Genomic DNA, 17,778 nt, shown 5'->3' with positions numbered 1-17,778 from the left:
CTCCTATTCTTCATGTCCTTCCGTCGATAATAACCTCCCTCTCTCTGCTCTCTAGTTTCTTTATCACGCCTGGATCACAGACCCCAAAGCGGCCCTGAGGGCTCGAGCGAAAGAGAAACGCAAATTTTGGAAAAAATACACCAAAGGAGTTCGACACAGAAAAAGCAAGAAAGATGGTAAGCAAGTCTATACTCGCATGAAACAAACTTTAACTTCAGTCACGAATGAATTTCACTTTCAATTTCCGTCTTTCAACCATAATGAGGTGTCTTTACTGTACTTCAGGAGGTAATGTGACCATAGAGGTTGGTGAGCTCTCAGACGAGCAAGAAAAAGATGAAGAGAACAAGAAGTCTGATGGTCCAGGTTGGTTTCTCCTCAAGAAAATAGTTTTATGAATCTTCAAAGAATGGATGAATTTAATTTTGTGCTGTTAAGTTCCTCCTTCTGTGTCTGAACCTGATTTGGAATGTAATTATGAAGAACCTTCATATGGTGTTGATTACTAATGTATTTTAGTTTTGTATCTTTGACTGTTAATAGGGGTGTTGATAGGTGATTATCTAATGAGTTAGGCATCTTATTATACAATTATAGAATGGAAAGAATCACTCACTAAGTTGTTATCTGCAAAAAAGTAAATGGCTTTCTATTTTCCCTAATTTAGATTCCCCTGATTCACCCTCTTATCTAAATTAAATTCTGGTTTTGGATCAGGACGCCACTTCACATGAAGTGTTTTGGTGAAATATCACAAACTTCCAACATTCCATCTTTGATGGTCATTCCTTCTACAGACCGATCAGGAGGATAATTATTAATATGCTCTGTAAAGTTTAGTAATGTCAGTTTGCATAATTTCTTCATATTAGCATGAAAAAAGCAGCTTACTGCCACTAAGAGCCATGAATGTGCAATTCTTTACTGCACCCTGAAAAGTTGACTTAATGTGAGCGTTTTGTTTTGTGCTAGACAACATCATCAAGAGAGTGTTCAACATCATAAAGTTCACCTGGGTGCTCTTCCAGACAACGGTGGACAGCTTCACCAAGTGGATGAATGACATGTGCAGGGAGTACATCGACATCTCCACTGTACTGCGTATAGAGCGCTGCATGCTGACCAGAGAGGTCAAAAAGGTTCGTTTTTAAATTGGATTTGTCGAAGCCAATTGAAGGACTTTGGTGTAATTAAGAACCAGTAATAGATTAACTCCTCTTCTCCCACCAGGGTAACGTGCCGTCTAGAGAGAGCATCCACGTCTACTACCAGAAGGCCATGAGGCTCAACATGTCCAGGCAGGCCAGTTTGGATCAGCTAAGTGAGGACGAGTCGGCCTCGGGCTCCACCAGGGTCCACAGAAGGCGAAGAGGCTACCCCATGGAGAGCCAGGACTCCACAGCCTCCAGGGACAGCATATCCAGGTACACGGAGCCTCAGCAATGCAACATGGGAGACCAAATGAGTCCCGATCATGAAATGTTTCAGGGAGTGTTCACCAGTGTTGAGAGAGACGGCAAAATAATAGATTCTAACTGTTTTTTTTTTTGCCATTTGGGTGAACCACCCCTTTATGCTGTAAATGGCAGCCATTAACAGCTGTGAGGTCGTTCATTAACATCACATTGAGCCATTTCATCCTCCTTCTTTGCCACATCTCAGGATTTTTGTGGTCATCATAATTTCATTTTTCATGTTAAGTTTGGATGCTTTTATTACACATTATATGGGAATCCCCCGTCTTTATTTCCTAACATAGATCCCATCTCATCACTAATCATTCCATGTGTCACTCTCACCATCTCTCAGTGCCTTCACCGAGGCCACCACACTGTTTTCTCGCCAATCCACCCTGGAAGACCTGGATGTAATGCCAGAGTGCATTCCCAAAACCAGCGAGCGAGCCAGGCCCAAACTGCGTAAGATGTGCGGCCTGGACGTGTCCACTTCGTCAATGGACAGCTGCAGCAGCTTCATGTCCAGGTGCCTGGTCTCTGCATCATCCATTGACACACATCACGTGTTACTTCTCATTGTCACGGACATGAAGAAGATCATCACGCCTCTTGACTTTTGATTCATCAAAAGACTTCTCCAGATCATCGTTTGTTGATTTTTGACGTCAGCAGTGTCATTGCATGGCGTTTCTTTTTTTTTTAAACCTCTTTATTACATTCTGTCAAAAATGCATGTCATTTTTCATTTTGAAATAGAAGTTTTTCACCCAATAACGGTGATATGAAAAGCAAGAGATACGCTCTCATTTTAATCTAAGCAGCTGTCTGCACCTGCTCCGGCCAGCTAAACTGCAGTTCGGCGTGTAACGGTTCATGCTGACTGATTAATGCTTCCTCTGAACAGAAACCGTCAACCCTGCTGTGTGTTTAGTTCTGTTAACTGTTTGCTCTGTTAGCCAAACGCACCGTGCAGTACTTCCACCGACTGCTAACAACTAACTAGCTCTCCTCCTACCGACGTGAGAAGATGCACTACGTTGTGCTCGGTTTAGTTTGTTATTTGCTCAGCGATAGTTGGACATACAGACATATATACACAGGCTACATGCAATTGTCTTAAGAAATCAAGACGGGAACAATTTGAATCCAGAGCGAAAACAAGAGTCCAAACTGAGGACTGCGGCCCTCACTCCCGGCCGGTTGGAAAAGTGAGGAGTCAGCAGTCAACGATGGCTAAAACAGTCAATAAAATATGTGGTTATTTAAATATGTTTTCAAAAAGTGTTAATCACTCTAACCGTGAGAGGATCTTGAGCATACAGTCATAAATGAGCACGAGAGAAATGAGCTGATGGGTCCAGTAGTGTGCGAGATTGGCTGTGGACAAAAAACACACACAAGGCAGAATACATAGTATCCTGGCGGAGATGAGAGTGAACAATATAGTATTGTAAAATACAGAAATAATATAATATATGTCTTTATAGGTGATGTTATACTCGTTACAAATGCTGTTCACTAAAAACACTTCAAATTGTCAGATGAGATTATAACTAAATCATCGTTTATTAAATGTTTTTTTATGTTCTTATGAATGTTCTCCTTTTCAGAAAAAGAAAATAGTGGATATTTAGAAATGAAAAGGCTTTAATAGATATTGTTGGTACGTTACAATCAGTACACCTGGCCCCTGCTGAGGATGTGCAATTCAGCAGACATATGTTTTTCACATATTCTGTTTAAATTAGGTGGCTGATTCTATTTTATTTCCATGTGAACGGATAGACTTGAGCGTAGATTGACACAATCCCTGCTGCTTTTGTCCCCTGCAGTGAGGCGACCCAGTGCGTCACGCTCTACTCCAAACAAGGCACCTCAGACACCATAGAAGAAGTGGAGGATGAGCGGGATCAAGGGGAAGACAAACAGCAGCAGCAGGTTCCCTGGGAATCCCAACAGCTAGATGAGAGTGAGGGGGCCGAGGGCAGTGGCTGGAGTGATGCAGAACCCAAGGACAAAGAGGAGGAGGAGGGTGAGGGCCAGGGCCAGGAGGGTGAGGAGGTACCAAGAGACCAGAACAGAGAAGAGAGAGAAGAGGCTCCCTGGGAATCCCTAGGCCCAGATGAGGGCCCCTCTCTCAGGCTGGTGGAGACAGAATCTGCCCCTTTTGCCCCGGAGAAAGACTTCACCACTGAGAGTGAGGATGGAGGAGAACAGCAGGACTTCATGCCGACAGAGGGGCGAGTAGGGCTGGTCTACACACCCGATACAGATGCTTCTAAAACGTTTGACGCTGACGTGCCTCCCAGTTACAGCAAGGCCGTCAGCTTCGACCGTCTGGAAGTTAGCGATGACGAGAGCGACATGGATAGGAAGAGGCGCATGGTGATGACCTCTGACAGCCACTCAGACAGCAGGTCAGACATCATGTTGCCCTCCATGACCACTGAGCTGACCGCCAGCGAACTGCTGCTCAACAAGTAAGTCCAAAAACAACCAAAACATGTTCAGCATGAAGCCTCACAGGAATCACAATCAACAGTTATTTGTCTCAGACCTTTCGCTGCAAATTCATCTTTTTCATTTTAGAAATAGCATCTAGTTTGTCCTGTAAGTTTGTGTCGTCCATAGGTCTTGGTATTGACCTCTACACCAGTACTTTCTGAAGTATTTCTGTATCACAGAGTACCAAAAACATTCCATTGAATGCTTAATCCTGTCGAAACTGGTATTGTGAATTTTCAAATGATCCAAGCTACACCAATCATGTAAATTGGTGTCGTTGCCTCTTGCGCTGCAGATTTCAGATTTCACTACAGTGCCCAGATTGTATTATACTAAAACAAACTGCTGGACATCCCAACAACAAATAACTGCAATATGAGCCAGACTTTAGGGTCCTCTTCGCTGAGGCAGTATGTGGTCGGAGAGTACTTGTGAAACTGATGATGAGACAGTGGGCCCCTGGGCACAGATGTGTTATGGACCCATCCCCCCTCCGACAAAGGAACAACACGCACAGACTGACAGTGTCATTTTGCATCTCTTTGTGGTCATTTTGCATCTCAATGTTGTCGTTCGGTATCTCTTTGTGGCCCTTCACACCATGCATCAAAATGTGTTTTTTGGGTGATCGAATTGCATTTCGAATCATGTTTGACCGCATGAAAGCAAACGTGTAAATGCGGCCAAACCACATTGAGGATGGATTGTGATGAAATCGAGAAACCACCTCCGAGGTGGTCAGAGGAGCATTGTGACCACATTGAAGACAAGTGTGAATGCAATCGCGTTTTCAATGCACATACAACAACTACGAGCTCTGAGGCTTTGGTCGTAATATTCTAAACTTGTGTGTGTTTCAAGCCGAGTTATCAGATCTCAATTCTGGAGACGCATATTAATAACAGGTGTAAATGCAGGTTGAATCATATCTAGATACAATCTGGACATGATCTATAATATTTGTGGTATATTTGGGTCTCTTTGTGGTCTTGTTGTGTCTCGTAGGGATCTTTCTGCATCTGTTTATAGTTGTTTTGAGTGTTTGTGGCTGTTTTACATCCGTTTGTAGTTGTTTTGTATCTTTTTGTTTCCTTTGTGTGTCTCTTTGTGGTCATTCTGCATCTCTTTTTCTGTTGTTTTGTGTCTTTTTGTAGCCATGTGATTTTTTTTTACGTGTCTTTGTGTTCTTTTTGTATCTGTTTGTAGTTGTCTGTGTGTCTTTAAGTGGCATTTTACCAGTGAAGCCCAGGGGCCCGTTCAGTAATCCACCCATGATTGCAGGCATTTTTGTGAATCAAGAATAACCCAGATAAACCCGGATATTTATGTTTCTGTAATCGTTTAGATTCCGAAAAACAATCAAACACCAAATCAATCCATCTCTTTCTGTCTGTTTAGGATGTTTTATGATGAGGAGCTGGAGCAGTCGGATAACTTCTACCAAAAACAGCCTCTGATCCTCCAGCTCTGCTACGCCATCTACAACATGCTGGTGGCCAACTCAGAGATGGTGTGCTACCTGGTCATCATCATCAACCACATGGTATCGGCCTCCTGCATCTCCCTGGTCCTTCCCACCACCATCTTCCTCTGGGCCATGCTGTCAGTTCCCCGGCCCAGCAAGCGCTACTGGATGACTGCCATTGTCTACACTGAGGTACAGTCAGATACGGATGGAAATTTTGTATTAGTATTGGTGACAATATGTTGATATCGCAATTGAGAATAAAGCTCCGGTACGGAGGACTGGCCCATATTGTTTCTGCTGGCACAAAATGAAGACAAGCTCAGAGAGCTTTACACTTATTATATTTTTGACAATAACATCCAACAGGTAGGAGTATAAAGTTGCATTGATGCATTGATTACAAATATGTATGCACAGGTAAAATGAGAAAAAGATAATTACGTTATAGTCTAAGAGTAAGAATTCACTTATTGAGTTTCTATTATGTTTCATTGGAAAACCTCCTGACAGCTTCACTGACGCACGCTTTGTTTCCCCTCCAGGTCACCATCGTCATCAAGTACTTCTTCCAGTTTCCCTTCCCCTTCAACAAGGACGTTTTAGATAAGAATAAACCATATCATCCTCCCAACATCATTGGAGTGGAGAAGAAAGATGGCTACGTCCACTACGACCTGGTCCAATTACTGGCTCTCTTCTTCCACAGATCCATTCTGAAGGTTGCTGCAAACACGGAATATTTGGACAATGTTCACTATGTGCATCATAGTAAATGATAGAAATGGTGATATTATACATTTTTCTAATTGTCAACAAATTCCACAAAAAGACCCAAACCAACAACAAACACGGAACATTGGAGTTTATCTTTAGTCAATCCCACATACTCCGTCTTGCTGCCATAAAAATTCACCAGAGCAACAAATGTATTAGCGGCCGAAAATAGTCCGCTATTGTGAAACAACAGCAACGCGATAATCTTGGCCAATCATTTAGTTGTTTTCACTGTCTTTCTATATGAAAAATCTTATATTAAACACAAGGGGATCAATGAGCCCAGCTGTTTGTATTTATTTAAAATTTCACACATTTAGTTTGAAAAAAAGAAGAAGAAGGAAACTCGGTATTTTAGACGACTTTTAAAGATGTACGTCTTCAGTAGAAAATAATGAGTTTGGGGATGAGAGCCACAGAACCGTTGGGGGAAGTTGGAAAGTGTTGTGAGAAGGTCTCACAAATTGTTGGTTGTGGTCTTACTATGGGATTTGTTTGCAAAAAGAAAGAAAAAACCTAGAACATTGTCTGCTTTATCTGTGAAACATAAGCAGGCTCTTTGTGCTTCCCATAGATATAACTGTGCTGTATAGGCTTCCCTTGGAAGGAATTAACAAATAATAAGCTTCTTAAATAAGCCATCTTAAATATACACATGCTACAGTTATATGATGCAATCACGTGAACAGAGTGTCTGAAATGACAAAAGCATTCATTGCGTAGACAAAACACAGAGGCACCTCTTCAGTATTTTCACTTACTTTATGATGACCTACAAGCCTGGCGGTGGCCTCTTAATATATATATATATATATAATATATATATATATATATATATATATATATATATATATATATATATATATATATATATATATATATATATATATATATATATATATATATATATATATATATATATATATATATATTAGCTTTTAGCAACACGAGCTGGCTGATATTCAATCTTAAATAAAACCATTGACCCAATTTAGATGTATTGAATCTTGACAGAGCATTTCTCTCCATATGTTTCTCACGGTCTTCCTTCTTTCTCAACAAATGAAAGAAACTCTGTAACTGTGATTGTTTGGGATGTACTGTGAAATGTTTGAATGCAACTGCACTCCCTGTACCCGACCCTCAATTAATCTGGGCATCAAAGACGACACAGCCTTTACAAACCCTGCCCTTTTTCCTCTTCTTTTCATTTCCAGTGCCACGGTCTTTGGGACGATGACGAGCCCAAAGACAAGAGAGCGCTCTCTCGTCAGAGCGAGTCGGGGGACGAGGGGAAAGACAAGCAGAGTGAGATGGGGTCTGAACACGCCTCCTCAGTGATGAGTGAGACGAGAGGCTCCACTCACACCTTGAGATCCATAAACTTTGGGACCTCCATTGATTCAGGACATGTCCAGGTGCACTACTCGCAACAGCAGACCTACCAGCGTCGCAAGAGCTCCAGCGGAGGCTCGCACATTTCCCACCGATCACTCCACTCTTCTGCAAGGTCCAAGAGAGGTGAGGATCTTTGTCTGTTGTCTGTTTCATACTACTAACTAGAAAACATGAGGCTGAATGTGGTACAGTTAACACCCTTCCCTTAAAAATAGCCCTGAGGGTGATGTGTCATTTTGCAGTCAGCATAACTGTTACTCTTCTAACAATAATAATCACAACAACAATAAACAGAAGGAATCCTCTGTGTTGTGGTCTCTAGTCTTCACCCTTGGATTAAGTTTGGTGTTTATGGATCTTAGGCTTTGTCAGTGACTCAACGCCTCGTCGTGGCTCATTTGCAGCTCGAAATGTAAATTGTTTCCACAGGAAGTACGACTTCCCACAACAGCAGCCACAAGGACGGCAGCGAGGCCAGCGTGCATCAGAAGACCCGCAAGCAGATGATCATGGAGAAGCTGAGGGAGCAGCTCCTCAAAGGAAAAGCTTTCGTCATAAAGTGGTACAATGAAGCACGGCTGGTCCACAAACGTTGTTTCTTTTGTCTCCACCCACGGCTGCTTACTGGCCAACAGTCCTCACTGTAATTGCACAAGAAAGTTTGTAACTTTATGAGGGCAGTGATGAGAACTGTGCTCGGCAAGTTACGTCTGCACCAATAATGGGAAATCATATCAGTGAGACAGCAGCTGAAACCTTTCAAAGGTCTAAATTTAGACCGTTAATTACAGCATTCCCGTTCGACCAGTCAGTGTAATTTTTGGTAAGTGCTGCAACAGACGATCAAAACATGTTACTGTTCTCAATGCAATCACAAGCGGTTTCTGAGATATTACGTCTGCAGCAGTAGTTGAAACACATAGATAGAATACTTCTATTGCTTTTGTTTTCTCTCAAAATAAGACCGGTGGTGTCTGACATGTAGTTATTTAACCTTTTAAACCTGTCCTGGCCAAGATAGGCAGCATTGACGATGAGTTACATACAACATCAGGCAAAATATGCAATAAAATCCGAATTAATCAAATTAAATAACCACAAATAGCATTTCTAATATGATAAGATTACTCCTAAAAATGTGCCTTAGGCTTTTGTGAGCCATGCGGATAACTAAGAATAAACCAAAATCATAGATTTGTGAATATTTTGCACGACTCCTATGACAGGCCTGGTCTACTGGGAAATAGTTTTTGTACCGAAGTGAAATTTCAAAATATGAGAAAACTGGTGAATGCAGCGAGTTCTCCTGAATCATTCCAACAAGCCACTTAAACAATGAATCTGTTGTCTGAGGGGTTCTTGCGTGAGGCCCGATGTTTCTTTTTATTTCTTCATAGGTTCATGGAGATCTACATTCCCATGAGGCAGTTCTTCTATAACTTGATCCACCCAGAGTACAGCGCAGTCACAGACGTCTATGTGCTGATGTTCCTCGCTGACACAGTCGACTTCATCATCATCGTGTTTGGATTCTGGGCGTTTGGTGTAAGTTTTAGAATCCGATTTAAATCCATGAACAAAATCACTTCTGACAAAGTCAACATTTCGTTTCATCCCTTCTAGAAACACTCGGCTGCAGACATCACATCGTCCCTGTCAGAGGACCAGGTGCCGGGACCTTTCTTGGTCATGGTCCTGATCCAGTTTGGGACCATGATAGTAGACCGGGCCCTCTACCTCAGAAAGTCTGTCATGGGAAAAGTTGTCTTCCAGGTCATCCTGGTCTTTGGCATCCACTTCTGGATGTTCTTTATCCTACCAGGAGTCACAGACAAGTAAGAACTCAATCCTCCGTCATATTAGATGTGATTTGTATTTAATCCCAAGTGTCCTGATTAATGTTCAATATTCTGAGGTACTTTGGTGACAATATCCTTGGTTTAAAATATAGCGTAGTGTCTGTGGTGTATGCGTTTCATCTCTCTTGTATGTCTGTTACTATTCAAATAAAGAAAAACATCTCAAATTCTTTGATTCTGAATGTTTTACAGCTGAAAGGAATTTGTTCAGTCCTACTTTTCTTTGCAATCGCGCTTTTTTGTTTGCAAAGCCTTGAACAAAACTGAATATTTGAGTCTTTGTGCTGTCTATGAATGAAAAAAAGATCCAGACTACTTCAATTTTACAAACTGTTTTGCTTCTCTGTCGCTCGTAGGCGTTTCAGCGAGAACAGAGTCGCTCAGATGTGGTATTTTGTCAAGTGCATCTACTTCGGGCTGTCAGCCTATCAGATCCGCTGTGGTTATCCCACCCGCGTTTTGGGAAACTTCCTCACCAAAAGCCACAATTATGTCAACCTCTTCCTGTTTCAAGGGTGAGTTACTCCAGGAATGTATCATTTCTTCCAGCTGGGCAAACAGGTCCAAGGCTCCCGTCGTGTCCGGAGGTTGACAACGAGCTGATGTTGCAAGAATGGAAGGAGACAGACAGGATTACACCTGGAGTTGTTTGTTTCAAAACTGTGGAAACAAGATATTTATTTCGGGTCTTTTGGGAATGTTTTATTGTATAATTCAGTATTTAAGTCTTTAATGTCACTTCAAGCTAAAACACTGAACATTTGCTGTTTCCAGCTTCTCAAATGTGAATATCTTGAATTTTGGTCAGTCAATCATTTTATAGACTTCACCGAGAGCTCTGTACACTTCTGATGAGCATTGCCAATTTTCTAACATTTAATTAGAAAATTAATATATATATATATATATATATATATATATATATATATATATATATATATATATATATATATACTTATATAAATCAATCATTAGTTGCAACCAGCCTGTTTGTTTATGCTTACTATTAATTTAATGTACAACGACACCTCCCGTTACTAGATTCTCCAGTACTAGCTTCTGTTAGCGTGAAAGGTAACTTTAATATATTACTTTATGGTTTTACCAACACCACAGACAGACGATTGAGTTTTCCACCAGCGTAACTTCTCCAGACTATGGAACCACCCCAAAAAACACTATACAGAATATAAGTGCTCATGAACACACACATTTTCTTTACTGTTGTTGGCACTAAATCATGATGTCAAAACATGTATGGCAATGACCACAACCGTGGGTGACAGCCATTGCTTATTATGCCTGTCTTACTCTTGTACAAAATGATCAAATTCCCGAGCGTGATTTTCTGATTTAAAAACACTGAATCAGATTTTATTTTCTTCAAAAATGTTGTCTCAACAACTATGATTTGTCTGTTGTTTGTAGTTTCCGTCTGGTGCCGTTCCTAACAGAGCTGCGAGCCGTGATGGACTGGGTTTGGACCGACACCTCGCTGTCTCTGTCCAGCTGGATTTGCGTGGAGGACATCTATGCGCACATCTTTATCCTCAAATGCTGGAGAGAGTCTGAGAAGGTGTTTATCATTGGGGCTTCAGTGTACTGAGAGAAAGTGAATCGCTTTCAGAGCCAAAGTCCGCCATGTTGGAATTCATGCTGAAATTAGCTTCTGTGATTTGTGGAAGTGGATCTTTTCTTTTTTTAAATTTGAACATCAGTTGGGCTGTCACTTTCTGCACTGAGCTGTATATTAGTGAACAAAGATATATTTGTTTTGTGGTGCAAACCAATATTCCCTAAAGTGCACTAAAATATGTTTATTCTCCGTAAATAATGCACTCTTGCAGTACTTCCTGGCTCAGTCTGCAAGTACCTCCTCCCCTGAAAGTTTTTTCCCCCCCATATTTCCTGGTCCAATTAATTGCCTAATTCTAATGGATTTACAAAAAGTAGTCCAGGCATAGAAAACACGTAGCCATTACCATTGCATCAGGTCTGCACAGCTGTTTTGCCTTGTATCCAGGTCAAATACAACATCTCACTGTCCTTTATCGCATCCTTCCGCAGAGGTATCCCCAGCCACGAGGCCAGAAGAAGAAGAAGGTGGTGAAGTACGGGATGGGAGGGATGATCATAGTGCTGCTGATCTGTATCGTCTGGTTCCCGCTGCTCTTCATGTCCCTTGTTAAGTCTGTAGCCGGAGTCTCCAACCCACCGGTGGATGTGTCGTTTGAAATCACCCTGGCTGGCTTTCAGGTGTGAACACGGTTTCTTTTGTCAAATCATTTGAGCCAAAACAAGCTTTGCCTCGTGCTTTACTGAGCTGGAATCCTTCTCAAATGAAATGAAATCCTGCCTCCTGTGAGAAGTAGATAAGACAGTAAATAAGTCTGTGATTCATTCTAAGGTAAGTCTTTATTGGAATGGCTTGAACTGGCACTTTTTGATCAGATGTGAAAGAGAAGCCAGAGGATTGGGCCCGTATTTTCTAAGTTGTGTAAGTATTCTGGCTGCAGGGTTTAATGTTTGATTGTGTGTCTGGGAAACACTCACAATTACTAAAAAACAAACAAACAATGTCTTCTTCTCACAGCCCATCTTCACCATGAGCGCTCAGCAAAAACAGCTGCAGAGTGTGACAGGAAAAGAATATCGAACGTTTGTGGCAAAGTACACAAATGATGTAAGTATGAGAAATATAAAACAAATACAAGATGTCAGATGTTGTGTTGGTATAAGTCAATGTATTGAAAAGGCATGCACTGGGGTTCTGCTCGAGCTCAACACAGTTCTTTATACGGGCTAATTATCCGCTGTACATTTAAACTTACAACAGTTCTGCTCAAGCACTCATAGCTCTCCTTCCTTTAGCATCTTGTAATCCCACCGTTTTTTACACGCTGTTCAGTTCTGCTTGCCTTTTCCTTGTAGAGTCGCCCAAATGCCTGCTCATGAGACAAATATTAACTTGCTTATGTTGATCAGGTAATGATTATCATGTTTATACTCAAAGTTTAGGGACTTTGACAACCTGCTAATTAGCAGGAAACATAAACTCTTTTCTTCTCGATTAATTAATCATTATATAATTGTTATCCTAAAGCCCAAGGAGATGCAACGACGCTTGCTTTTTCCCATCAACAGACCAAAAAAGTTTTTTCGTTTATTATCACATTAAGAAAAGCATCAAATCCTCACAATTGAGAAGCTGTAATCGGGGGACGCTCAGCATTTCTGCTCGCAAAAACTTGATTGATTCTTAAGATAGTTGCTGTTCTATTTTTCTGTTATTCTGCTCAAAACAATTAAAAATAAATATTTGGACAAATAGAAAAGTTATGAAAGTTCATCCTCTGAGGAACATGAAGGCCTGTACCAAATTGAATGCCAATCCACCCAATAGCTGTTGAGATATTTCACTCTGAACCAAAGTGGGACACCGACCAACATTGCCCAGCGTAGAGTCACTCCGCTATGCGATTGGCTTAGAATTCCACACATTGCACCTTTTAAATCATGTTCCCACTATGTGATTTTTGTTTACCGCGGTTAGGAGGCCTTGCAGTGGCTGGAGGGCTACTTGGCAGAGGACCTGATCATTGCAGAGCTGAAAGGTAACTCCAACTCTCTGTGGACCATCAGTCCACCCAGCAGAAAGAACCTGATCGAGATGTTGGCCTCGAGCGAGGAGTTCTTCATCACCGTGTCCTGGTTCGTGCAAAGGTACACCTCCCTCATGTTGTCCATTCACCATCTCTGCATGTATCTGAACTATGTGACAAGAAAGTGGATGAATTATGATCTCCAGTAAGAGATAATCCCAAAGTACAACCGCAATAAGGGAAACCTGTAACTGTAGCCGTGCACTGTTCACTGTATAGTCGGTTAACTTTTCGTACCAGGGCATGCCGAACATTTGGCTCGTGGGATTACAAGACATTTCAAAATACAGTAACACACAATCAGGCGGTTCCGCAGGAATATGAAAAAAAATCGCGCAGGATTATATTTCAGTCGTGAGCTGATGCTGTGAAGATGTGTTTTCAATCAATCATATGCATATAAACACAAAACAAATTCACACAAAGTTATTGGAAGGGGTGCGGCTTGGCTGCTGACCCTGTGCTTCTCTCTGCCATTTTAAGTACTCGGGCACAATTATTGATCAGACCCTAACTTTTAATGAGAATTCAGGGGCCATTTTTAAGAGAGCCAATCACGGCTTGTTTTTGATCGGGGAGCACATGCTTGAAATAGCATGCAGAAGCACTGTTGAAAGCATTTTAACCTACCAGCATGGTACGGCAGCTCGAGTGCAAAGATCTCTCCGAGTTTGTTCGTATTGCGGTGAAGCTGATTCTCAAGTCACAGAAACAACTTTGCAATGTATTTGACAGGCTGCAGATACCTCACGTCCACTAATCTCAGAGTGTGAGCTGCTTTCGTCTGGCCATCGATTAAGAGCCAGCTGAAACATGTATAAGAAGTGTTTTCTTCCCTATGCCACGCAGGCATTTCAACCAGAATGAGCACATCAGGGAACTCTTGTTACTTTATAAGATACGCTCTCTTTTATTATTCACAAAACATATTCGCCACAGACTTTTCACAAGGTGATAAGTCCTTAAATGAATTAGTACTATGTTGTGTTTTTGTTGTTGTGATTTCAGAAACCTCACTTTCGGTGCCAAGGCTGAAATAGCGTCAGGAAAACGGGTGACAGCTCTAGACGGCACCATAAAGACGGAGCTCATAGAGGTCTTAAATGGGACAGAAGCAAACGCAGAAGTGTGAGTATATCAGCAGCTCCTCTTTTCGTTGTCATGTAATAAAGTGTGTTTTGTTGCAGTAACAGCCTCTCTTCCTCTGCAGGACCCTGAAAGAGATCTTCCCTCGTTTTATGCGAGCCCCCAGTGACTCACATGCCAAGTCTGTTGATCAACTTTATAACGGTGAACGTCACCATCTTTATCAATGTATAGATAGGACTCTTTTGGATAGTTGTTACTTGATTTGATGACAGCAAAGGAAATGTAAGAGGCTCACTTTTAATTTCACTTTTCAATAAATTGACACCTGTGCCCGTAGGAATATGAAGCGCTGAATCATCTTTGTACATTTAGTTAAAGCCACTACGTTTAAAGTAGCAGTATCAAAAAATGCCCAGTATTAGACAGCATTGAATGTCTCTACAAAGAAAATGATAAGAATAATCTTGAAAGATTTAAATATCACATGAGACAAAAAATTATTAAATTTAGAATGTCATATTTATTCCCCCAAAAAGGATACATAATGTTTGTTAGTAGGGTAGAAACCTGACATTATTTATCTATTTTCATTTGAATTTTCTCAGAAGTTCTTCTTTATTTTTCACTTGTTAAGTTTCCTTGTTTACCGACAACGTTTTAGCATTTTTATTCTGATTAAATAACACAATTGTATTCCCATCTTTGTAGATAAAAAGATGCTGAACATAACCTTGACCTTGAATAGAGCTTCGAACGCCGGGGATCAGATCCAGGAATGGTGGATTGTCAGCCAGACGGAGCCGGGCCCGATACCAAAGAGGGATCCCAAAAAGGCTGAAACAGGCCTGGAGTTCTACGTATTTAGCGACAAAGTCAGCCCGCCCAGTTTGGGATTCCTGGCGGGATATGGGTATGTGGTGATTTTAAAATAGAGAGGAAGATTTGTCCTGCTTTGGTGAAATGACTGCGTTTACATTCAAGAAACATTTTACATTTTAGAGATTATCCAAAGCTCTACACACAGCGAGCATGTCAGGGTCTGGTGATTATTCACCTTATTCGCATGGTGATTTGAGCTTGTTGTTATTAGAAACAGAAAACAGTGATTCTTAACCAAGGGATCGGAAAGCAGCTAGAGATGCACCGATTGCAATTTTCTTGGCTGATTTTTAAAGAAGTCTGACCTGCCTATTCAGATTTTCTCTTTTTCTAAGAATCATAATTGACAGCATACACACACGTTTGTGTGTTGTTGTGCCGCTCTGTGTGCCGACATAAAAACATCTGTATGAATTTCAACTGGGAGCAGACGAGGCACCAACAACTTTGAATGAAAAACATTTTTTTCCCACAATATAACCTTATGCTATGTGCCGGGACTGTGATACAAAAGAGTCAAAGAGCAAAATGTCTTATTTCTTTTCTCTATTTCCTGTCTAGGATCATGGGCCTGTATGCCTCTGTGGTTCTGGTCATTGGCAAATTTGTGCGCGAGTTTTTCAGCGGCATCTCCCACACCATCATGTTCGAGGAGCTGCCCAACGTGGACCGCATCCACAAGCTGTGCACAGACATCTTCCTGGTCCGAGAGACGGGGGAGCTGGACCTGGAGGAAGACATGTACGCCAAACTTATCTTCCTCTACCGCTCTCCAGAGACTATGATCAAGTGGACCAGAGAGAAAACTGAGTGAAACACAGCGAGGAGACGCAGTCTAATAAAGGTCGGAGCTCATTCGGAAAGAGATCGCTCTGACGGTGCGAGCAGCTATTTCAGCCGATTGAGCGCAAAGTCAGCTGAGGACCAACCCTGTCCTGTTCTACTGAGCTCTGATGGAAGCGATACAGCATTAGCGCCACACTTGAGTTATAAACTGGTATTTTATACTATTAACTGATGAAAAACAACAATTGCAGTCATATTATTAACAAATGAGGACAGATTTGCCGGTGCTGTATTTATGTCGCGAAACCTGGCTCAGTGTGGCATCCAGTGGAGAAAACAAGCAGCTGGTGTCCAGTTGGAGACGGAGAAATCTTAAGTTATTTAAAGTCTTATCCCTAACATAGAGGTATGTTTTTAAACACAAATACCCAGAACCCTCATCGCTCTTCATGCCTGTCTCTCTAACATTTTCACAGTCGCATTGGTAGGCGGAGAGAATCGGGCTGCAACATTTATCTTTAAGGGCTTCCCATCAACAAATAAGTGCACAATAATGACCACATGAGCACAATCTCATATTTTCTCCCAACTGGAACGCTTGGACTGTGGGACTGTGCAATATTGAGCTCCCATTTCTCCCAAGTTGTTGAAGGATGTGGGCCGAGGGGAAAAAGGCTGGTTCTGACCAAGAAACGTGAACATAAAAAACACCTTCTTTTTTTTTTTTTTGTAAAGGTCAGAGGTCACATGGGAGCCTCCTGAGAGACACGACGCAGAAAACATTATCAGACAATATTTACTTGCCTTATTTTGTTTTTGTATGAGGAGAACTGTTATCGACTACATACATATCTTTCTCAGGAAGAGCTCTTTTCACAGATATTCATCGTATGAGTTATATGTTACAATATATAGGCTTTGATGGATCTAAAAGAATATGAGATTGTAGAAAAGATGGGAACTATTTAAATGGCATGAATTTTAATGTGGATATTGTTTGGAAGGACTGACACCAAGTATGTGAAAGTGAATTTAACGCTGTGGACTGTTTCCCTCGGAGAGATTAATTGCCAAGAATCCATGTTCGGAGTCATCTACAGGTTGGCAAGAGTCGAGACCAGCAGAGGGCTGTTTTTGAATCAGGGTGACATGCATTGGATGGTAGATTCTTGCACATCACTTGTGAACCTCTCGCTGTTTTTAACATTCATACTCATGAACACTGTGGCGCGTCGTGTGTCGTGTGCATTCAGTCATCCAAGAAGAAACGAGCAGACACAAAAAAAAAAGATTCCTCACATGAAGGGCTGAAACACGAAGCCCTTTGGTCCAAACTATGCATTAGAGGACATTGTAGCATGATAGAAAAACTTCATTATTGCCATGACTCATTTTCATTACATGTACATACAAGTTTAAGGGGGACAGGTCATGGTGGAATGAAATGTGAAATTGTACCTGTATGTTTAAGGCGATGTGGTATGATAGAGGTCTGCAAATAAAACATTTGGAAAGGTTGTTGAGTTTTGCATTCGGCTGCTGTGGGACTGTGCGTGAGCAGGCGGAGAGTCTGTGTGTTGGTCAACAGTGTTTCAACAGGATTTTAATGGAAAACAACTGCAGCTGACTGACCCTCAGACCTCCTGGTTTGAAGATGGCCACCATCACTAAAACCTTTGTCGCAGCTTGTGAGAGTCTGCGTCTTCTCCTGCATTTGTATCTGTGTGTGCCAAAGGAGAGCTATGTCATCTGCACAGTCGAGGTCTTCGAGCTGCTCCCACATTGTCCCGTCAATTGTTTCAGTCTTGATCCAGTCAGTTGCCAGGAGGAACAGGAACGTGACGTTAAAGCTCTGAGAAAGCAAGCATGACTTTGCATGATGCTCCATCAATTGAGTTGTT

The 17,778-nt window shown here is 41.6% G+C and overlaps 1 protein-coding gene across 1 annotated transcript in view; it reads left to right on the top strand.

Annotated features, from left to right (window-relative positions):
- piezo2b (piezo-type mechanosensitive ion channel component 2b) overlaps positions 1–17,366 on the top strand; it is a gene marked incomplete at its 5' end in the record, with an annotated part of 73,384 nt that extends 56,018 nt beyond the window's left edge. The window contains 21 exons of the mRNA XM_079284909.1: positions 56–176; positions 286–366; positions 973–1,139; positions 1,231–1,424; positions 1,810–1,983; positions 3,290–3,937; positions 5,361–5,619; positions 5,973–6,149; positions 7,422–7,725; positions 8,032–8,164; positions 9,000–9,147; positions 9,226–9,437; positions 9,818–9,976; positions 10,890–11,037; positions 11,529–11,717; positions 12,055–12,144; positions 13,015–13,184; positions 14,132–14,251; positions 14,334–14,413; positions 14,921–15,122; positions 15,653–17,366. Of these exons, the coding sequence (XP_079141035.1) occupies positions 56–176; positions 286–366; positions 973–1,139; positions 1,231–1,424; positions 1,810–1,983; positions 3,290–3,937; positions 5,361–5,619; positions 5,973–6,149; positions 7,422–7,725; positions 8,032–8,164; positions 9,000–9,147; positions 9,226–9,437; positions 9,818–9,976; positions 10,890–11,037; positions 11,529–11,717; positions 12,055–12,144; positions 13,015–13,184; positions 14,132–14,251; positions 14,334–14,413; positions 14,921–15,122; positions 15,653–15,905 (4,029 nt within the window). The 3' untranslated portion in view covers positions 15,906–17,366. The remainder of the gene's footprint in view (positions 1–55; positions 177–285; positions 367–972; positions 1,140–1,230; positions 1,425–1,809; positions 1,984–3,289; positions 3,938–5,360; positions 5,620–5,972; positions 6,150–7,421; positions 7,726–8,031; positions 8,165–8,999; positions 9,148–9,225; positions 9,438–9,817; positions 9,977–10,889; positions 11,038–11,528; positions 11,718–12,054; positions 12,145–13,014; positions 13,185–14,131; positions 14,252–14,333; positions 14,414–14,920; positions 15,123–15,652) is intronic.
- Positions 17,367–17,778: the final 412 nt, after the last annotated feature.

Source organism: Melanostigma gelatinosum (assembly GCF_949748355.1).
Source record: "Melanostigma gelatinosum genome assembly, chromosome: 15".
NCBI lineage: Eukaryota > Metazoa > Chordata > Actinopteri > Perciformes > Zoarcidae > Melanostigma > Melanostigma gelatinosum.
This window is presented reverse-complemented; position numbering and strand designations above follow the sequence as displayed.